This window comes from Leptopilina boulardi, unplaced genomic scaffold (assembly GCF_019393585.1).
Source record: "Leptopilina boulardi isolate dan_hultmark-lab unplaced genomic scaffold, ZJU_Lbou_2.1 LbouV2_72, whole genome shotgun sequence".
Taxonomy (NCBI): Eukaryota; Metazoa; Arthropoda; class Insecta; order Hymenoptera; family Figitidae; genus Leptopilina; species Leptopilina boulardi.
The window spans coordinates 649,986-674,136 of NW_026138019.1; the positions used below are offsets into that span (position 1 = coordinate 649,986).

The window sequence follows — 24,151 nt, forward strand, 5'->3', positions numbered from 1 at the left end:
AGAAACTTTGGACAGTTCCCGTACCTAGATAATCGAATCTAGATAATATTATCCTGATTATCTTAAATAATATCGAGAGACAGAGAATTTTTTCTTTACAGTATACTTAAAAGGATATTTAATTACTTTTAAATAGTTACATAAAAAAAAGAATAAAAAAATTTTCCAACAAATTCAACTTTCATTGAGAAAAGTATTAAACGTATATTTACCAAAGAAAAACTTTTTCTATATATACATCTGTCTTGAATTCTTTTTACCTATCCAAGAGAAAAAACCTCAAATTGAAAAAGTTTATCTCTTACATCTTTGGAATGTTACAATATGGTGCAAAAAAAAAAAATAATCTCATAGAGAGATAATATTAGCTTTTTCTTCTTCTTCTTCTTCTTTCATTTCTTCTAATGAATTGAACGCGCGGGCTATAATGACATTATTTCGGAAAAAGCTTAACAAGTTAATAACCAAAACTTTTAATCCCGCTAGAAAACCCTAATGACTTTTCGACTTTGAATGAGAGTTTTGGGAATAGAAATAAAAAAGCCACTGGTGCGCGATTCTTTTCTTTTATTATTATATATATAGAAGTTTGTGCGCACGCAGAGGAAGAGAGATGGAAAGAGAGTGAGAGAGCAGGTGGATATATTGTCGCTACCCCCTATATGTATTTTACGAAGATACCAGTATCGCAGAAAGTCAAAGTTTCGTGTGCCGTGGAACAGTAAGAACTTCCCACTCTTCCTTCCGGTTAAAAGTCGAAGTAGTACGAACAAATACGAACTGTCCGAAACCCATAGGTTTTCAAAGTACAATGGCGCGAAACTTGTTATTCAATTCGTGGCTGTTGCGTGAAACGGATGTGTGAAAAAAATTTTCGGCTTCATTCAACCAAAAATTTTGACATTTTTTTTTTTTTTTAAATTAAATCGAAAATTTTAAAAAATTTAGTATTTTCATTTAACAAATTAAGGGGATTTTGGAAATAAAAGAAGAATCATGTATGGGATGCTTTTGGAGAGTGTTCAGCATTTCGTACAGGTTCGTACCCAAAAAAGAAGATGCGCGTTTGTTTACTCTTTTGAATTTAAAATTGACCCTGCGGACTATTTTTATACTATTGTGACAGGAGAATAATTTGATTTCTGATTTAATCTTCTATTTGTTCATATCTGTGTAAAGGAAAATGAATTTTAAAAATAAAAAATATTTTATCATTTAAAAAATTTTGTACAAGAAAAAAAATTTTTTAACAAAACATGTTTGGGAAATTTTTATTTCTCTCTAAATTTAAATTAGTAAGAACTTTTTACTAAAATTAGTGGAAATTTATACTAATTTTTAGTATTTACTAAAACTGGTAAAAAAAATATATATATTACTAAATCAAATAGTATTATTTTACTAAAAATTAATGAGCGAAAAATTTTTTTTATGGTAAACCACTTTATTTTGCTTTGTTTTAACATATATCGTATTTAATTGGACTTTATTTTAATTATCAACTGTATATATATTAAAGCAGCTGTGAATTCAACAAAACTTTTAATTAGTAAAACTTTTCTTTTTCATTGAATACTAACTTTGAAATTCATTATACATTCATGTTAAAAAGTTTAAAAAAAACATTCTACAAAAATAGAATATATCCTTATTTATTTCATAGAAAATATTTTGATTCATCATATATAAAAAATATTTTTCAATATTTTTTATATAAAAAACTAAACAATATTTAATTCACATTAATATATACATATATAGAAAAAAATATATATACTATTTATAAAGTGGAATTCGGTAGAAAAGTGATTTCCAATCTTTTTACGTCAATAGCGAAAAAAAAAATGAATGAAGAGAATCGGGAATAAATTTTTAAAGCTTTCATGTAGCTTTTTCAGTTTTATATAGGGATGAAAATTCGCGTGGCTGTCGTTAATGGAATATTAAATGAATGTCATAAGATATAAAGCTGTTAGATAGCAATAAATTTATACTGTGAAAACATTTTCTTTTTTGTAATGTAAACAATGGAGGAAAAGTTTTTTTTATTGAAAATTTATTTCTCATGCGCAAAAATTGTGTTTTCATAATGAAATTGATATTTCCATAAGTAAACTTTATGAGTAAATAACAGTGAATTTAGTTATCATTTGTTTAATTTAGAAAAAAAAACAACTTTTTTTTAATTCTCCAACAAAAATTTTATCTCTCAACTAAATTGTTTATAGTTTATTATTTTTTTAAATTATTATTTTATTTGCAAAATATGCATATATAATGTTTTTTTTCTCTTTTACAGAAGGATATCTAATTAAAGTTAATTGACAATTAAATTAGTGAGGTTTATCAGAAATTAGAGAACTTTGAAAAAAAAAGTTGTACAGTTGAGTAAAGAAAGCTCGTAACCTTCGGTTGAAATTAAAGTTATACGTCACTTGGTTGAGCTTGCATTTCCGCGTGACAGGTCTAAGCGAGATTTAACGTTCCCTTAACCACAGCCATTGTACTACATCTCCTCTCATTCCAAACATAAATTACTCTTATGTTATCACTGCCTTCCTGAGCTACTGAACTTTCCTTTTGAAAAATGTCATTTTAGGCACTTATACCAGAAATTAACTCAAGTATCCCCGGAATGAAAAATTAATTAGTTGGAAAAGAGATTCTTTGCGAAAGTTTAAAAATTAAAATTTCACGTAAGAAAGAAAACTTTTTTATACTGCAAAAATTGATTATACAAACATCTAAAAAATTTAAAAATAGTTTTAACAAAAATTTAAAAATTTATTCTAAATAAAAAAAATAATTAAACTTTAAAAAAGTTTTAATCCTCTCTCTCTCTCTTTCTCTCTTTCAATAATAATTTAATGCAATAAGTAACATCTTAAAATTAATATTTTATATATGGCCTATTTATTCAACGACTCACGTCTAATGGATTTCTCATTATTTATTTATGGATTTTTGAAAAAACCTCATATATCAACATTTACATAATGCAGCAATGATATGTCTTTTCAGTTAAAGTAATGTTTGAAAACTTGCTTCTTTATATTAAAATGCAAAGTTGCATTTCTCAATTAAAATGAGAGTTTTATTTTTCTATATTTAAAATAATTTAAAAATTTTTCTCTACTTAAAGTATCAATTAATATATTAAATTTTCAAATGAGAATTAAATATCAAAATTTATTTTTGTTAAGAAAACCTTTTATTTCAGTTTCCCAAAAATAAAAAAGAAAAAAAATGCGAAAATAACGAAAGAAAGAACTGTGTGCGGAAACGGAAATTACTGACAGAGAAAATCGAAATCGAGGGACATAATAAAGAATCTCATGGGGACCATTTTTCTGTGTTACAATCCCTCTATTACTTTTACATGGAAATACGGTGTGAAATCCCCAAAATTTATATCCTATATATATATATATATATATATACATTGGAAACGTTGAAACGAAAGATTTCATATATCTGATTTTGTTATATACTTCATTTAGTAGTAGTCGACTTTTATTGATTACATATTAGAAACATTGGTTAAATAAAAATAATACATTAAGTTTTATGAATTCTTTAAGAAGCTATTTATCATTTTTTTGTCTTTCAGAAATTATATATGACTATCCCTTTTTATCTGACTATTAAATTTTATCACTTCAACTCCCTCTTCTAAACAACTTTATTGTCCGGAAGAAAAAAAAAGTTTTACGTGTTCAAAATTTTTTATTATTCCACACGACGATTATTATTTTTATAAACAAAATTTTCTATTCATAATTAAATTTTGTTGTATCTAAAAAATGTTTATAAATATTCCAATAGTGCGAAAATATGTCAATAATTAAAAAAAGATAATTAATTAAGTTCCTTTGATTTAAGTTTTCTTTGGATAAAAGACTTTTTTAATTTAAAAAAAACATCAAAGAAAATGTTCTTTAATATAAAATGTTGCAATTTTTAATTTCTTTTTTATTTTTACAATTTCTGAAATGAAAACTAATTTTTTTTTCCGGATGCATTAATTAAAGTTGTAAATAACAAGGACAAACATTTAAGAATTTTGAATTACATTAATCAAAATTATTTGCACATAATGCAGACACATTCGTCAAAAAAGGATTTATTAAGAATATACTTTTAAATAATTGTCACGTACTTATTGTTTAAATGCAAGTCAAAACATAATTTAAAATCAATCATGTCAATTTGAAATGCAATATCGACATCCTTAAGGACGCTCGTAAATAAACACTCACATATATATTCAATTAATAAAATCGCGAACGAATATAAAATTTAACGAGATTAATAAAATAAAAATTATTTGTATTTAAATTAAAGTTAATTAAAAAATGTAATAAAAATAAAAAAATTTACTATATTTGAAAAAAAAAATTTACTTTTTTACCTCATCTCCACTGATTTACTGTATGAAAAGGAATATAATGGACACAAAATATACTTCAGAAAAAAAAAATAATACCGAATCTCGCATTAGGCAATTGAATTCTCTGACAAAAACATTTCTCTCTTGGGAAATCTCAAAACATATATAAATATATGATTTTTCTATTTTTGTCCCAAGTTAACCAACAATAATATAATTAAATTAAAATTATTTACCATAAATGTCAATATAATTATTTCAGTTATTAATTCAAATTTTTATTTATTAAAATTATTATAATTGATTAGAAAATAAATAAAATAATAATTTTATAAAAAATTGAATCAACAACAAAAAAAATCTGAAAAAAAATCATTATTGGAAATTCTTGATTTGAAGAAAAAGAATGCTTTTGGTTTTTTTTTTTTGAGATAATTAGGATTGTTCTATTACATTATTATTATTGCCCTGAATATATAAGGGAACAATAATGTTGATTCCCCTTTAGCGTGTCTTTCATATTTCATAATATGTTTCCTTCACGGAGTGTCTATTTCAATAAAATGAATTTTCACGACCGTCTCACAATTCCCTGTGTACTCTCAGTTTTTAATCGCTCCACTGCCAATTAAGTGAACCATTAGTTTTCGTGACTAGACTCATTATACAACAAACTTTAAGGAATATCAGTCCATTGTCTTAAACTTCTAATTTAACATGAATAATTAATTATCTTTACTGCCTCTTGCTGTTTATTATTCTTAAACAAGGAAATGGGATTAATTCATTGTTCTAAAAGAGAATATTTTCTTCATATTTAAAAAATAAAAAATAAATTGCTTATAAATAAATTAAATATGCTTATAAAATTAAATAAAATCATTCAATCATATATGTATATAATTTATTCATGAGCTATTTTATTTATAAATAAATGTATTCAAAAATAAAATTACTGATATTTTTGTATTTTATTTTCATTAAAAAAAAATCTTCAAATACAAAAACATATTTATTGCAAATAATTAAATTTTCTATTTTTTATCAGTGAAATGTTATTTTATTTGATGACTTTCTTTCGTGTAATATTTTTTTTTGAAAGGTTTATTTCCCTGAAAACTTGAAGAATTTTCAAGTTGGAGGAAATAACTGACGCTCTTAAAAGCGTAGAACCGAAAATGGAATTCCCCCTGTCTCTAATCCGTCATACACTACCTACATATAGCCTGAGGAATATAACCAAATATATATATATATTGCAAAATATTCTTTTTGACGGCAAAAGCGGGGATTTTTATCAAAAAGATGCAAGGAGGCAGAATAATTCTATTTCAGATCATTTATTTTATCTATTTACCAATAGACCATTAAATTTGAAAAAGGATTTAAATGACAAAAAAATTTCTTAAGAACGTACCCATGAAATTTATCACATTTAAAATGTGTGCAAAAGATAAAAATTCAATGAAATGAAAAAGTAGAGCTTTAAAAAAAATAAATAAATACCCTTTTTTCTATAAATGAAAAAATTTAAAAAGATACAAAAAAATTATTTTCTTCTAAATTATGTAATCAGAGGAAAAAATTAATTAAATGAAATAATTTTATTATATATTAAGGATTACATGTGTGATATATAGGGATTTGTCTAAATCAAAAAATTAAATTGATTTGTACTGGGAAATTTTGTTACCCTACATGAGAGAAAAAAATCCCCTAAAATATTAGCTTATTTACAACAAAAATTGTACATAGTAGAGGGTGTTGAATTTTTATTGTTTTAATAAATTCACTAACAAATCTTTACAGATTTTATAATGAATTGCAATCAAAATGATAAAAAATGGGTTTTTCTCGAATTTTAAATATATTAATTTTAAAATCATGATTGCGTTTGATATTTTATCACTAGCCTTTTTCAAAAAGAAAACAAGGGTAAAAATATATTTCCATAAAACCCGATATGTTTATTTTTTATCAGTCTGTAGGACTATATGATGAAAATTTTTTTATAAAAATATATAACTTTATAACAATAGCATTGCATTGAAGAAAAATATTCTAAGAATTAAAGATATTTTTATTTTTGAAAAACGTGACTATATGAAACTTTTATATATCTATATTTTCTAACATGTTTACCGTTTTTATTTGAAATCAATTTTGGCTTTGGTAAATACAGTGGAGTAATTTGGATTAGAGAAAAATAAGATATAAATATATTTAATTCTTCAAATAAATATATTTATTTATTTATAAACATATTTTTAAATACTTCTTTATATTTAATAAAAATATTTTTTATGAGTTTAATGAATAGATTGAGAAAAAAATATTAATTAAAATTATTTTAGAAATTCGTTGATTAAATAAACTAAATATAAAAGGGAAAATAATATTTTTTTTTTGTTCCTCACTTTCAAATGTAACTTAACCGCGTTCTCTCTCTCTCTTTTTCTCTTTCTAGAGTTTCATTAATTTACACACTCCTCTCTGAATAATTTTATTTTAAGTACCTTACTTCATGCAGTATCAGCACAGGGGTGAAGAGTAATTTCATTATAACGCTGAAAGCCTATCTTGATGAGGGAATATATATATTTTCTTCATTTATGTGATTTTCCTTTTATAAATTTAAAAAAAAATAATTATATTCTACAAAAAATTATATTTAAATAAATTTTATAATTAAATGGAAATAAGTTTTTTTTTTTACTAATTCTCGTCACATTGATGAAAAAACATTTTTCAGCTGGAATATGGAGAAGAATTATGGCTGCAAATGTTAGAAAAAGCGGGAGTGAAGCACACAGTGTTCAATACTCGACAAATCTATCCGGACGATTTAATGACAAAATTGGCAGCTGCTCTCGCCGATCATATTGGAAAGAGTATCAATAGTGTCATGGAATTTTTCGGAAAATGTTTCGTTCGATTTTTTAGTAATCTTGGGTAAGAAAATAATTGTGAAAAAAAAAATTAAATTTTTTTTTTTCCATTTTTAAAATGTTTTATTAAAATATATTCTTCACAATATATTTGAAAGGACGCAAATTAACATAAAAGAATAAGAAAAAATCATTTCTATAAAGAAAAAAAATATAGTATAGAAAAAAATAATCAATAGAATCGAAATTGTTGCAATCCACTTTGAAAGCAACTTAACTGAATATTCTATAGACATTCTATTTACCCTCATACCCTAAAGCGTCCCTTGAAACGCGAGCCTCCTCTAAAGTAAAGAGGAATGCTTACGAGAATTTCCTTGTCTCGCGAGAAAGAAAAAAGCTTCTAAAATGAGCTTTGAAAAATTGGAAAGCTAAAAACAAATTGCTAAACTATGTTCGTTGGAAAAAAAAATAAATAAAAGAAAAATTAAAAAAATAAATAATAATTTAAAATTAATTTTTTTTATTATTAGGTACGACTGCACAATAAAAGCAACTGGTCGTTATTTTTGTGATTTTTTGGCAAGTGTCGACAACATACACATGCAAATGCGATTTACATATCCAAAAATGAAAAGTCCCTCTATGTATATAACACACGTGGATCCACATGGAGTTATTTTAGTTTATAGAAGTACTAGACAAGGATTTACACATTATTTTATGGGTGAGAATTTTTTAGAACATTAAGGAATAGAATATATTTTGTTTAAACAAAAACAGTTTTAATTATAAATAATAAAAAAAATTTGTATGTTTTCGTTAAATAGTGAAAGAAATATGAAACAAAATAATTGTCTAGATAATTGTAAGCATAATAAATGAAGATAATTTTGTAAAACAATTTTGTACTTCATATTGAACTTTGTATTATAAACTAAGGAAATAAGTACATAAGTTTATTTCACGTGTTCTCAGGTCAACTGTATCAAATAGCTAAAGAGCTTTACGAAACAAGTTTAGACATTAGAGTCCTCGAAACTTCAACTAACATCCCAGGTAGTCGAAGTGTGAAAGTTACTTTTCGCATTGATTTTGACAACCGAGAATATGTAAGTATCAAATGATACCAAAAAAAAAATATTAGGGGAAAAAAAAAATATTTTTGTCCGTAAAAAATTATTTATTTCACAGAATTCTAATTTAACAGAATTTTAATTTAACCTACTTAATAATTAAATTAATAATAAATTTAATTGATTTAAAGAAATTTTCTATATTCATTACTTGCAATTTATATATTAATTCAAAAATTATGAATGAATAACTTTTTATGATTTTGAAGCAAACAAATATGTGATTCAAACTAATATTTCAAATCTCTCATCCTCTAATCGGTGGAGTGAAACGATTTTTCTTTGAAATTAAATTTTATAAGGAAAATAAATGACGCATGCTAAGAATGAAAAAGTAAGATGGAAAAATTTATGTTACTTTTTATCGCATTTTTTTTTTTGTTGATAGGTGGCAAAAAATACAAAAATGCGAGCACCAATTGGTCGAGAATTATCCCCAGTTCCATGTTCAATGTTACTGCGATTATTTCCATTTGGTGTGGTGTTGAATCGCGATATGTGTATACAGGGAGTTGGCGGGAAGCTTTTACAAACTTGGGGTGGAAATTCATCCATTTTAAATAAACCAGTCACAGAAATTTTCAAGCTACGTAGACCAAAAGGAATTACATTCACTTGGGGAAATGTAAGCTTACCTTTTTTTTCTAACAATAATATGAAGAAAAAAAAAAAGTTTTATTTTTAATTGTTTTATTTTGAAAATTCACTTGAAATTATATTGAATCTTTCTACCGATTCTCGTAGTGATTAACCATTAAGAACATATATATATAATGATAAAACAAATATTTAGACACCCTCTTGACAATTTTTTTTTTCTATAGTTCTTCTCACTCTCTCTTTCTGAGTTAAAATAAACCATTATATGAAATTGGAAAGAAAACTTAAACGAAAGAAAAAAAGTTAATCCTTCCATTTTCATCTAATCTAAGTTAGAAATTTGAGCCAATATAAAAAGAATATAAAAATGAAATATTTTTGCCTAATAAAATAATTTATAATGTAATTTAAAAGACTAATTAATTTTTAAAGTAAAATTATTAAAAAAAATTAATTTCATTATAATTATAGGTTAAAAACCTTTTTTTATACTTAACAATTTTTAAAATAAAGAAAGAATTTACTGAATAAATAAAGTATCAGTAGTAAAAAAAAGTTTTAATCAGACATTTAAAGTATTTTAATTCTTCTGTCTATGAAACTAGTAGTAAAAGTCAATTTAAGTCAGACAGAAATAAATTTAATATTTCTTTTTTTTCAGTAGAAAATGTAATTTTCAGTCATTCAATATTTTTTAATTTTTCTTAGTGTTTAACTAGTAGTAAAAGTCAGTTTTGGTCAGTCAGAAATAAATTAAGTTTAAGTCAGAAAAAATATTTTAATACTTAGAATTTCTTTATCAGTGGAAGAAGTAATTTTTATTCAGACAAAATATTTTAATTTTTCTGTTTAACTAGTAGTAAAAGTCAATTTAGGACAGCTAGAAATAAATTAAATATTCTTGATTTCTTTATCAGTAGAAAAAGTAATTTTCAGTCAGACAAATAGTTTTTAATCAGTAGTAAAACTCAGTTTATGTCAAAAATAATATTAGAATATTTCCAATTTTTTTTTAACAGTAGAAAAAATAATTTTCAGTCAGACAAAAAGTTTGTAAATTCTTCTAACTGTGTAACTAGTAGTAGTAAAAGTCAGACAAAATATTTAAATACTTCGAATTTTTATCAGTAGAAAAAGTAATTTTTAGTCAGACAAAATCTTTTAACTTTTCTATTTAACTAGTAGTGAAATTCAGTTTAGGTCAGACAAAAATAAATTAAATATTCCCTATTTCTTTATCAGTAGAAAAAGTAAGTTTCCGTCAGACAATATTTTTTTAATTTTTCTATTTAATTAGTAGTAAAAATCAGTTTAGGTCAGACAAAAATGAATAAAACATCCTTTAGTTCTTTATCAGTAAAAAAAAGTAATTTTCAGTCAAACAAAAAGTTTGTAATTTCTTCTATGTAACTAGTAGTAAAAGTCAGTTTATGTCAGACAGATACACAAATAAAAATTGCAACAGTAAATAAAAATAAACAAATTCTAATAAATAAATATAATAAATAAATAAATTTGAATATATTATAAATAATAAATAAATAATTAATAAATAATAAATAAATAAATGAATAAAAAGATAAATAAAAAATTATCACTCATGGAAAAAAATAAATCTTAGACTATAATATATATTTAACAATTTCTATTTTTCGACAAAGTTGTTAATCCTTAAACCCATTGTTTAACCAGCTAATATATCTTCACTCAGTAATGTTTGAACTCGAGTTGATAAGGTCAACGGAAAATAATTTGAGTTCAACAAATAGCGAAGCTCCTAGTACAAGCAGCGGATTAGATAGAAGGGGAAGTCAGGGATCACGTAGCATATTACTTAAGGGACAAATGAGATATATAGAGGACATCAAGTCTATAATTTTCCTTTGCAGTCCACTGTAAGTCATTAACAACTATTTTTCGTCGCAGAATCAACGTTTTATATAGTCTCAAAATTGTCAAAAAATAAAAATTTATTTAATAATTGTTCCATAGAATCAACAGCTTAGATGAACTTCTTAGTATGGGCCTATATCTTAATGATCTTAATCCTCATGGATTAAGTAGAGAATTAGTTCTTGCCGGTTGGCAACATTGTGGAAGGTAATTATTATACATTTAAATGTAATCGCAATAAATCATTCTTGGACATGTATGATAAATGAGAAACAATTATAGCTATTATCCATATCTAGTTCATATATTTTATATTTATAAATCAATTTACTGAAATAAATTAATTATATTTTACGATAACCTTTATTCTGATATCAAATATCATATAACATTTATCTCTATTAATAAAATTGTTTATAAATATTATTTTTGAATATAAATTGGAAATGTGACCTTTTTATTTCTCGTTTTTTGTGTTTCATTTTATTATTTCTTTTTTTTCTCTCTGATGTATATATATTTTTTTGGTTTGCATTGCTTATTCATTGATGATAAAAATTTCTATGGAAATGGTAAAAAAATAAAGAGAAAATTATTTTGTTGTCTATAGATTGGAAATGATGTTCGAGAGAGCTGAACAAAGGTCACAGGAATTGGAAAATAGTTACGCCCTTTTAGATCGTTGGAAAAATAAAAGCGACGAACTTTTGTATTCGATGATCCCTCAAACTGTTGCTGACCGTTTACGAGCAGGGGCAAGTCCCTTAAGCACTTGTGAGGTGGAACTATATTTATTTATTTTCTTTCAATCTCTTTTTTTTTTTTTTTTTTTGTTCACAGCAAAGAAATCCTATAAATGTCAAAATATATTTAATATATATAGAAAAAAAAATGTTTTTTTTTTCCAGTCGTTTGAATCGATAACAGTGATTTTCTGCGAACTTTGTGAATTTGATTATTCGACAATTGAAGGTGCAATGGATATTGTCACTTCAATGAATGCCGTTTTCTCCTGCTTCGATTCTTTAATGGATAAATTTAAAGTTTATAAAGTAAATAATTTTAAAATTTTGTTAATTTTTTTGATATAATATAATTTTTTATAATTATCCTTTTGGTAATTATTAAATTATTTTCTTTAATTAAAAGAATTGTTCGAATTGTATATAGGATATTTGAAACAATGCAATGGCAATAAAAAGAAAATTATGTTTTAACAGGTGGAAACAATTGGTCGAGTGTACATGGCTGCCAGTGGTGCGCCAGATAGAACAGAAGATCACGCGAGAAATGCTGCGGATGTGTCCATTGAACTGCTCAATAATGTTCGCTCTATAAAACTTCCATCTGGCCAGGATATTCACATTCGAATAGGTAACTTTCTCTATATATTTGAATTAGAAAAAATATTCCATTCTAAAAGACAAAAAAAATTGATACAATTTTTGAAAAAAATAATAAAAATTAGAAAATTCTACTTTTCTAACGAAAAAATAAAAAAATATTTGCCTTAGAAAATGTGAAACTTTTTTTCATGATCGATATCAACAAAAGTGTCTTTTACCCCATGGGGGAAAAAAAGGGGGAAACCAAGAAAAGCTGGTCAGATTAAGCGTCTTCATATATATAAAGAGTGTAAGATACGTGTCAAACTTGTAAATTGGATGTTTCTATTGCAGGAATTCATTCTGGACCTGCAGTTGCTGGTGTTGTTGGAATTAAAGTACCCAGATATTGCTTTTTCGGTGATACTGTCAACACAGCATCCAGAATGCAAACAACAAGTGAGGTTGGTATAATTTTCAATATTATTATATTAAATTCACAAATTAATTTAAAAAAAATTTTTTTTTTCAAAAATTTAATAAAAAATTTTAATTAAAAAAATTTTGAAATAAAAATAAAATTTTTATACAGCCAGGTAAAGTGCACATATCACCGGACACAAAAGCACTATTGCCAGAGGATCGATATCATTTGGAGCCACGTGGAGTGGTTAGTGTAAAGGTAAACTCATCTGATATATATAAAAAAAAAGTTATTCCCCTCTAATTCTCATCCCTTCTTTCTTTACTTATTGTAACATAAATCTTTAGGGAAAAGGAAACATGGAGACATACTGGCTACGTGAGAAAAATCACAGAAAATCTTCATCCAATGGAAAGGAAATATCAATGAAAGATCATTGAATATTATAAAAGCGATAAATAATTTTTTCCCAACCATTTGGTTTCGAATTCTAGTCTTTCTCAATATATAATCAAATAAATTTTTCTTAAAATCTCAAATAGAAATTAATTTTTATTAACAAAAAAAAACATATCGACATATTTGTAAAATAAAGTAGCAAATAATTTTTATTTTATTATTTATTTCCAATAACTTTGTATAATTTGAAGAAAAATTTTAAATTAATGAATAACGAATTTTGCAATAATAATAATTAAATATAGTAAATGATGAAACAATATAATATTATATAGATAAATCAAATTAAGAGACTAAAATGTTTCCATAATAAAAATAAAGTTAAAATTTTTTCCCCGCATATAACATTATATAGTTCCAAAAGAGAAATATAATAAATAAAGCGAGAATTTTTTTCAATTTGACTAGATAGAACACCAACGTTTTATATTAGATCATAGATAACGGTTTAAGTCTAATAAACATGTGTATACATCGTTGTTTAAATTCCGCGGTACGTGATCCTAAAACCACAAAATCCTTGTTTTACTCTGAAATTATAATATAACATCATCATATATTATTTCTCATAAAATTTGCACATGGCAAATTTTTCACTCAAAAGTAAAAATAAAATAAAAAAATAAAATTCTTTAATTTTAATTAAAAATTTTTTAAATAGTAAAATTTATTTTTAAAAATTAATAAAAATAATTTTTTTCAATTTATATTACATTCCTTGTTTTTTTTCAGGATTATTGAATTAAAATTTAGGATCACGAAAATTCTTTCGAATTTATTAATATATATATATATATATATATATATACAATCAGTATTAAAAAAGACTCAACCAAAAAAAAGGCCTAAAATTTTATTTTGTTTAATAATAAAAATTAGTAAAATAATTTCTTCCAATAAAACTATATGTTTAAAATATTCTCTAGGATTAATTCAATTAAATATATATATATATATATGTGAAGCGTGCCTTAATTATCAAAAATATATGTAACTGCATATAAAATTTTAGATAGTTATCCTGTCCTTTTTATCTCAATTGTACAAATATTTACTGTAAATTAAAGAATTTAAACAATTTTGCTGTTATTTAATATTTACCAAATACAATATTGTTTCGTTTGTTTGAGTTAATTTTTTATAGTTATTACTGTTAATTAATTACTTAATAAATAATTATTTCTACTAATAAATATTATTACCAAATAAATTATTGCAACAATGGAAAATAAATAATTTACGATAAATAATTAAATATAGAAAAAAAAAGTGAAAATTTTAACATCAAAAAATAAATGAAATTATATAACAATGATATAAAAAAAAAATGATATAATCAACAATAACAGGCATCAGCTGTGTTGCGATCTATCCATGTCAAATAACGATTAACTCTTGCGTAAACGCCAGGATAATTGGGTTGAGCACATCCTTCACCCCAGGAAACTACTCCTTTATTCATCCAAAGGGAAAACGTTAAATATTTCATATATTAGATTTTATAAATTTAAATAGAATTTATAGAATTTTATTTAATTTTTTAAATCTCTTACCAACAATCTGATGTACTCGTCCTTTTCGTACATGTAATGGACCACCACTATCGCCCTATATGAAACATAGATTTTTTTTTTTTAATTAATATCCTTTTTTTACTCTCTTATTTTGTTTTTGTTCTTCTCAGTAAATTGAGTTTTTGTAGTAAAAAAAAAAAAGGAAAACTTTTCGTTAAGCTTTTGGAATAAAAAAAAAAAAAAACTTTCTTTCAACACTTTGAGAAAGTTTATCCTTTTTTTGTTTTTGTTAGAAAAAAAGTTTTCTATTTATACAAAAGTATATACCTGACATGAATCTTTTGCCCCCTCTTTGTAACCAGCACATAACATGTTATCAGTAATTCTTCGCGCTGGATATCGACTAGTACGACATTCTGCATTTGAAATAATGGGTACCATGACCTCTCGTAAAACCGATGAAACCGGTCCAGATTGTTCAATGGCACCCCATCCAGTCACAATGCCTGTTATGCCAGAGAAAGTCTTGGCTATAAGGAAACACTGATTATTTTTTTTTTTCCTTATTGCAATTATTTTTTTTCTGTATTTTACCAAACTAAATAGACTTGAACAATAATATTAAAAATTATTTTCCATTAAATGATATATGTTAATATTGTTATCTGTTGTATTAAGATATTCGAAGGAAAAAAAAAATCATAACTCACTTTTTTCAGGCAGGCAGACAGGTCTCATTTTTCCTTGAAATTTAAATTCACCACTGATTCTAATCAAAGCGATATCATTGTCATAATTTATTGTCGAATAATCTCCATGGCGAATAATTTCCTCAATTTGAAAATTTTCAACTTCCGACTCGGATGTTGAATTTCTGTCATGTTCAAATATTCTCACAGTTAATGATTTCTTCTCAAACCTATATGACAGGAAAAATTTAAAAATCAAATCTTATTCTAAAAGAATTAAAAATCTGAATTTTTTGTAAAAAAAAAAAAATTTACCTATCAACTACACAGTGGGCAGCTGTCAGTACATATCGAGAATTAATTACACTAGCACCACAATAAAATCGTCCTTTATGGAACAATAATGCCATCCATGGATATTCGTTTACTTGCGTTTCCACTCCGCCAACAATTCTATGTTGTTTATTTGTTAAACCACAATCTAGAATAGAGGATGATAATTATTAAAAGTAGTGAAAAAAAATGAGTTCGTCATTGAAAAAAAATTACCGCAAGAAGGACAAGATTCTTGATGAGATGGTACATGAACAGTTGAAGGTCTAACAGTCGTTGTAGTTGTCGATGGTTTTGGAGCAAATATTTGTTGCCACCAATCAGGCCATATGTAATTTGTTGCATTGAGCGTTACGTTACTGTTTTCCTATAAAAAAAACCATTTTTTAAAAAAATACAAAAAGAACCTAATTTGATAAGAAACTTTTTTTTTTTTTTTTGACATTGTTTCTCCCCTCAATTTCAAGAATAAATTATGGGGTAAAATAGAAAGAGAGATAAATCGAGACGAGAAAAAAAAAAATTATTCTCCCTTACCTGATTAGATGATACTCTTGAGACTGATGCCACTACAAAGATCAGGAAAGCTAACGTGACGTGCATCCTTGGTTGGTGCCAGCGGCGATAAAGTCATGTATGCTTCCTTATACCTCTTTCCAATGTGCGAATGAAACTATACGCGCGTATTGTTTTAATTCGATCGGCAAAAACCGCCGGCCTACTCGACAGACACTTTCACACAGGCTTCAATTTCTGTGCCACATCTTTATTTATACGGAATACTGGACAAACTAGTACTCCACGTAAAAAAAAAAAATTTAGGCTAGTCGTATGTTAATTTTTTTTTTCCAAAAAAAAAAATTAAAATTAAACGAACTTCAACAAAATATAATCAATTAGGGAAATAAGATTTATTTTTATCAAAAGAAGTAATTACAAATTAAAATAATAATAACAAAAATTAATTGCAAAAATGCAAAATAAGTCAAAAAAAAAAAAAATATTAAAAATAATTTTTAATCATATGAAAATCAAAATAGAAAAAAATTTTCCAAGAAAGAGATGTATGATTTGTGAAATGCGATAAAGATTAAGATATGCGACCTATTTTGTTTTTTTCTTTTTCTTTTTTTAAAAAAAAAAATTTTTTTTTTTTTGTCGATTAGTTTAAGCGATATTAGTCATATCTTAGAAGGACGCAATTAAATGTGCGTATGATTCGTGTCTTATCGGAAATTTAACTCGCAGACCAAAAGATAAAAAAATTGTCAGTAGAGATTGCATATTAGTCTTATACCTGTAACCCATAACAGTGGGTCAAGGTATATGGGTCACGACACCCTCATGCGGGTGAGGCGCCTCACTTTAATGTCTTAACGTGTGTATCTATATATAAATGTTGTCACTTTATTATCAAAATCCTTGCTTTTCTTTATCCCAATAACCAAAGTGACCAGGGTCACATCCCACTTTTCCTTTTTTTTTTTTTTTCAAATCGTCGAAAAATTATGCATTTTATTACGTGTTGGAATTATGCAGTCTTTTTTGATAAAAGTTTAATAATAATTACACAAGTTGGAAATAATATATAACACATGAGTAATGATTTTTTATTAAAAAAAAAAAAAAAAATAGTAAAATTTAAATTTTTCTCTCGATAGAGTAATTACTCTTAATTACTTAAATTATTAAATAAAAGTATATTACTTTGTACAAAATATTTTAATTAGAAAATAGTATATTTAGATACTTTTAGAATTAAATGTGTTTATTTTTAACTTTTAATTGTAGTTTACGTAGTTTTTTAAAAAAATACAAATCAAGGAGATTTTCATTAACATGATATTATTATAGTCATTAAAATCTTGTATTTATTCAAAATTTAATGTTTTTTTTTTTTTTTTTTTTATTTTACGTGCGGAACTATGACATAAATTATTTTACTTTCTTTTAACTAGGCATAAAATAAACTTGACTCATTAATTACGAACCATGAACAACCTGTGTAGCTCAAACAGCGTAAATAATAACTTAATTTCAATGTAAATTATAAAAAAAAAAAAAAAATTAAATACTCATCTAGAATCGAATCGATTTTTCGAAAATCGGATTTAAATACAAATTATATACAAACTTATTCTGTATAAATAAATTTTTCCGTATAAAAAAAGAGGATAAATAAAATTAAAAACAAATTTTTTTCTACTAAAAAGAAAAATAAATAAAATTTACAATAATTAAAAAAAGTAAATAAATAAATTATTAAAAAATTTAAATTTGCTAATAAAAATTACATTATAAAAAAAACAATGATTTAATTTCTGAGGGAGAACAATGTTTTACTTTAATCTTTATGCAAAAGAAAGACTTTGTAATTTTTGGCTGACTATATCTCGGGAATTCTACTCAAAGCGGAGTATACATCAAAGAATATAAAATGTATTCTAAAAGAATCAACACAAAATTATATAAAAATTTTCCAAACTCACAATTTTCAAAAAACCATTATTTAATATATTTTTAATTATTTAGAAAATAATAACCTCTTATTCAATATTGTTGCAGGGAAGAAATTTCAAAACTTTCAAATTAACAATTTAAATGAATCTAATATAAATTCCGTGAAATATTTTACAAGCCTTGAGGGTTAACTAAATAATAAGACGAGTTTCTGAACTGAATCACTAAAAACTTATTAGAACCGCACATCTCACATTATATTTACTCCAAGATAATTAAGTTTTTGTCTAAAGTTACTTTTCACTCTTCTCATAAATAATAGTCAAGTATTTCTAAGAAATTGTATAAACTTTTTTTTTTTCTTAACCACAAGTTTATGAAACTAAGAGCAAGGGCAAGTATCCATTTAATTCGACCTGATTCTATCTCGACTCATCTCAATGTCTTCAGGATAAATTGCACAAAAAAAAAAAAAATTAATTCTTTCCAAAGAAAAATACCCGGTTTAAAAAATTAATAAACAAAAAAAATTTACTTTTTAATTATCATAAAAAACTAAATTCAAAATAAAAAACATAAAAATAGATTTAACAAAAAATGAACCAAAATTTTAATAAATGAAGAGGCCGATTTTTTAATTGAACCAACTTTTTAATCGAATTTACTGAAAATATCTCATTATACAAGGTTTGAAAGTGAAACTCGAGCATGATGTACCAAAGATGGCTTGAATGCAATTTTAGTCGATAAAAAAAGCGAGCGATGCACACAACTTTCATTTTTGGTGGGCTGACGAAATTGAAATTGATATGGTCGAATTATTGTGCATCGAAACAAGGAGACGTATACAGTTTCCACACGTGCTGACATTGGTAGATAAGTTTTGATTATAATAAAAAAAAAAAAGAAAAAAGAAAAAAAAAATTACGCCATCCCGTTGAATTTTTCTTCACATTAAGAGACAACAATAGCAACAGGTGATTTTAAAACCTGCGACATACACCAACATTTGCCAATACAAACGCTCCATTCAAGGTGAAAATCCCCACCAGATGTGGCAGCTTTATTAGTTATAATATACTATATAAAACGGCAAAACCACCTCAATCTTTACTTCTCACGTTCGGCACGCGACACGCGAATAATTATTGCCAAGGTATATATAGAAGCCATTTGGAGGTATACCAATTGATTTTAATAATGGAGAAAATATACATCATTGCGTGCTTGCTCATCACATCTTTTGAAAATTATTTTATATCAGCCACCCCTCTTAAAGTAAGTAATACAAAAATTTTTTTTCCTTCATATCAAATTTCAAAAAATTACCCTATATAAGTTGAGAATGATTTATTTCAACCCTCGTGACAATTCTAAAGGCTCGTTAATCATTTTATCTTTTTAAAATTCTCTTCGAAAAGTTTTCTTTATTAAAATTATTGTCATGTTGACAAAAGGACTTTTCAATTTTTAGCTTACATTAATATTAAAAACAATCATTCATTCGAAAAATTCGCTTCATAAATAATAATATAAAAAATATAAATAAAAATTTATGAAACTGAATTACAATGAAAATTAATTTTTTTTTTGTTTACTTACTTGAAAATTAATTTTAAAAAAAGTCACTTTTTGTTACACCTTATATTGGACCGAATTTTATTAACGAGATGTAAAAGAAAATTTTTTTTGGAAAAATGAATATTAATGAGATTAAAAAAATTTTTTATTTGGAAAAATGATAAATTTAAAGGAAAAACTATATATTTGAAAAAGCACGTTTTCTTCTCTCATTTGAACTGTGATACAGTGTGGGAGGGAATGCGCGGGTTAAACACCTCAGAGTCACGTGTAATGCGTAGCTTACTAGTCTTACCTATGTCATGACTCCCGGTTAACATAGTTTTTCGTAATGAGTAATGTTTTGTTATAATGTATGTTAAGATATGCCTCCACATGTGCATTTCACTTCATACGTAATATTTTCCATATATAGTAAAATAATGTCCTCATTTAATAGAGACGACAAAAATTGACCAAATATTATGTCAGGGTTGATGCAAAATATTTCTATTTTAAAAATACGAATTTCTTGAACGAAAAAAAAACTTTAACTATTTTCTTTCTGTAACAATTCTGTTACAAAAAACGGTTTAAAAACATAATCTTCGTAAACTCATATAAATTATAAAAATGACTAAAGAAGTTTATTTTTTAATTTTTTTTTCGGTTAATGAAAAAATTGAAAGAATATTTTTTTCTCATTTTTCAATTCTTAAATGTTTATTTTATGATAAGAAACAATTTATAGTAAAGTATCTATTATAAAGATTGTAATTTTCTGATTAGGCGTAAATATGCGCACATCATAAACTGAGAAGCATATCTCATTGCCCCCATATATGAAATTCTGTTCATGTAAATCATATTTTTAATCAGAGTAAAATAATAATAAACAAGAAAAATTTTTATCGCGTTACTTAATTTTGAAAACCTGTCACAAGAATAAATATATAAAAATTGAATTTTGGTTTACAATTTTATGACAAAATTTATTTAATGATAAACAATACGAACTAACTAATTCTTTTTTTTACTCTCCGTCCAATAATTCTTGGATTTATTGAATAAATCTTCTATTCTATATTTTTTTCTAAAAAAAAAAAAAATTCTAACATAATTTGCAGATATTTGGAAGAAGAGAGCCAAATTTACCTCAATCGAATGCTCAAGTTCATTACAATATAACAAAATCACAATTAGGTGATTCTGATTTAGACGAAATATCATATATAGATTATGACGTATCACCATCTAGAAGACCGCGAACATGCAATAATTGTGGTAATTAAATTTTTTTCTCTTACGATGTGAAAGAAAAAAAAAAAAAAAAATTTTTTTTTCTACAAAAAATTTCCAATTTTTCCAGTTTGTGGAATCAGTAGAACAAGTAGAATTGTTAATGGAAATTTAACAGAATTTTTCGAATTTCCATGGATTGCCAGCATTCATATTGGTGGGAAATATCAATGTGGAGGAAGTCTTATCACTCAAAAACATATTCTCACTGCCAGTCATTGTTTATTCACGTAAGTTGAAAAAAATTATTTATGAATTAATTAGGAAAAAAGTGGAATTTGCGCAGCTAATTAGGCTAATTAAAACAATATAATTTATGTATAGATATTTTTTGTTTTTTTTTAATGAAAAAATTTCAGCGACGATCCCCAGGATTATTTGATTATTCTGGCTGATAATAATTTACCAAATAGTAAGGAATATTTAATGAAACGAGGTGTAGCATCTCTTAGAGTTCATAAGGATTATGATAGTACTTCTAAAAATAATGATATTGGTATAATTGAACTTGATCGGCCAGTACCACTCGATGGAAGTATTCAAACTGCCTGCCTCCCAGAAGATAGTAAGCAATTAATTAAATAACAATAATTAATAATAATAATAATAATGACAAATTTCATATATATTTAAAAAATTATTTTTTTGAAAATCACGATTTCTTGCCTTTTTTTCATAGAAAAAAAATTTTGAATACTTGCTTTAAAAAGAAATAAATTGTAAATTTTGTCATAGAACCAATCGATTACTCGGGAGCTTTAGCAGTAGTGGTTGGTAGAGGTAAGACGGGAGAAGATGAGGCTATAAGTGATGAATTGCGTAAGGTTAACGTTCACATTTTACCCGAAGAAGAATGCAAACAGACTGGATATGAAGAAGGAAAAGTGACAAGCAACATGTTTTGTGCTGGATATCTTGATGGACAATATGATTCTTGTCATGTAAGTATTCAAATATAATAATTAAATCATACCAAAGTTAATCAATATCTAATCATAATTGAACACAAATTACATTTTAAAAAAATATTATTTTACATATATAAAATAGTAATAAAAAAAAACAAAATAATACTAAAAAATTGAAATGAAAATAATTAATGGAAATAATAACAATAAATAAATTAAAAACAAAATAATTTTAGGGAGACAGTGGTGGTCCTCTTCATGTGAAAGCATCACATGGTTTCATGGAAATCGTAGGTAATTAATAAAAAAAAAAGAAGCATTAATCATTTTCATCCGACAATATCTGAAGTTCTGAACATTCAACTGAACGATATTTTGACCTATAAATTTTTAAAAAAAAAATTATTACAGTAATGAAAAATAAAAATTAAATTAAACATTTAAAAAATTATTAATATTTTATAATAAAATTTAACTTGAAAGAATGTAGTAAACAAATTTTTCGTTCATTTCAAAATTCAGAACTTGAAGCACATATAAGAATTGTTGAAAAAAAAAAAAATTAAAATCCCTTCAGGGTTAATTTCTTGGGGTCGAGGTTGTGCAAGACCCAGATTCCCTGGGGTGTACACGAGAGTTACCAACTACATGGACTGGATTGCAAATCAACTGAATCAAGATAACGCGTGTGTATGTCAACATCCACAATGAATAATTAAAAAATTATAAAATTTCATTGCAATCAAAAAAAAAAGTTATGATGAAAATTCACAAAAAAAAATTTTATATTAGACAAAGATTAAAATAGTTTAAAACCGCGATTTTTTTTTCTTAGTTAATTACAAGATATATACACAGAATTATTACTCAAAAAGATAAGGAATTTTTTCATCATATCTTTTTCTCTCCTAATATTGACAAGAGACAAATTGATTACTGATCGACGATCAGATAACAGTGCAAACTTTAATAATGTCTATATAAGCGAATTTTCAAAGATTAATCGACTTCACGAAATGAGATATATTTTTAGGCAAACGCCACTTTTGCAACATTTTTTTTTTTTATTATATTTTTTAAAACGCTGCACATGCAAAAACACAAAAGTCATTTTAGAGCAAATTTCAGGTATTGAAGTAAAAATAAATAAATTTTATACCCGAAATCTGTTTTAAAATTGACATTACGTTTTTGTAGTGTACAATGTATATTTTTAATATATATTTTTATATTAATGTACCACATAAAATAATATACATTTTTATATAAAATGTATAATATTGAATACAAATTTTGATAGAAACATAAAAAAAATAGTTATTAAATTTTACTAAACAATTTTAATTTTAATTGAATAAAATGAAAAATAATTTAGTAAAATTTATTAATCGACGTAATCTCAGTGCATTAATTTATAATCTATATTAATTAATACAAAATGACAAGAGTCTCGCTCTATTTCTACCAAGAGGCTATATATTATATTATTTATTATAAATATAATATTATATTATATTTATAATATTTATATAAAAATATAAAAATAAATGCCAAATATCCATGAAAATTCAATATTTTTTTTTTTTTCATTTATAGAAAAATATGTATTTTCATGGAAAAAAATGTTTAACATCAATCCATATAATAAAGGATTGATCAAAAAGTATAAAAAATAATTTTTCCCCTATTTTGCAAATTTAAGTATAGTTGATTAGTTTCACCTATTGTAAGCAAATTTTCTTGTATTGAAATTCGATTGGTTATACCTCCATCCAATGGCTATCTCTATTATCCTAAATTACGCGTGCAATTGAGTCCTTATTCTATAAAACATTAATCTAGTCCAAAGTATCCAATATCCGCCATCACGTCAAATTTATGAGAATATTCATATTTTCAATAATAGAGAAAAGTTGCTTTCTGTATGGAAAGTACATGCTGACAAGAAAAGACTTTTTTTTTTTTATAATGTAAGAAAGTTTTTAAAAAAAAAAAATTGACAAGAAAATTCTAAAAAGAAAGTTTTAAGGAACAATATTTTTATTATTAAATAATAAATGTTTTTTATCTGAAAGAAAAGAAAAATTTTATCTATGTTATAAATATATTATTAAATTATATATAAATGTTATTTCACAATTGAATTTTATGAATATTCTATTGTTACAAATGAAGGATGGATTATGGATAAAAAAAAATATATATATATATACGTGTAAAGAAAAAACCTCTCTTTGGTGCTGTGATGTATGAACTTACAAATATATTTGAAT

At 24.8% G+C, this 24,151-nt stretch overlaps 3 protein-coding genes across 3 annotated transcripts in view; 1 reads left to right on the forward strand and 2 right to left on the reverse strand.

Annotated features, from left to right (window-relative positions):
- LOC127290592 (RUN and FYVE domain-containing protein 2) overlaps positions 1–24,151 on the reverse strand; it is a 79,827-nt gene that overhangs the window by 17,844 nt on the left and 37,832 nt on the right. The gene's annotated exons all lie outside the window — the stretch shown is intronic.
- Positions 663–22,696, forward strand: LOC127290605 (soluble guanylate cyclase 89Da-like). The gene is made up of 18 exons (XM_051319299.1): positions 663–1,038; positions 7,143–7,342; positions 7,812–8,005; positions 8,257–8,390; positions 8,803–9,039; positions 10,707–10,909; positions 11,007–11,114; positions 11,518–11,686; positions 11,816–11,959; positions 12,128–12,281; positions 12,587–12,696; positions 12,825–12,914; positions 20,799–20,955; positions 21,041–21,200; positions 21,330–21,535; positions 21,706–21,911; positions 22,115–22,172; positions 22,456–22,696. Exons 1-18 carry the CDS (start codon positions 997–999, stop codon positions 22,587–22,589), a joined length of 2,706 nt encoding a protein of 901 aa, XP_051175256.1. The 5' UTR covers positions 663–996; the 3' UTR covers positions 22,590–22,696.
- On the reverse strand, positions 14,103–16,407 carry LOC127290600 (trypsin-1-like). Its single transcript, XM_051319294.1, has 7 exons — positions 16,189–16,407; positions 15,868–16,018; positions 15,634–15,799; positions 15,340–15,548; positions 14,957–15,159; positions 14,669–14,723; positions 14,103–14,567 (listed from the first exon to the last, which is right to left on the reverse strand). The coding sequence occupies exons 1-7, from the start codon at positions 16,252–16,254 to the stop codon at positions 14,452–14,454; spliced, it is 966 nt and encodes a 321-aa protein (XP_051175251.1). The 5' UTR covers positions 16,255–16,407; the 3' UTR covers positions 14,103–14,451.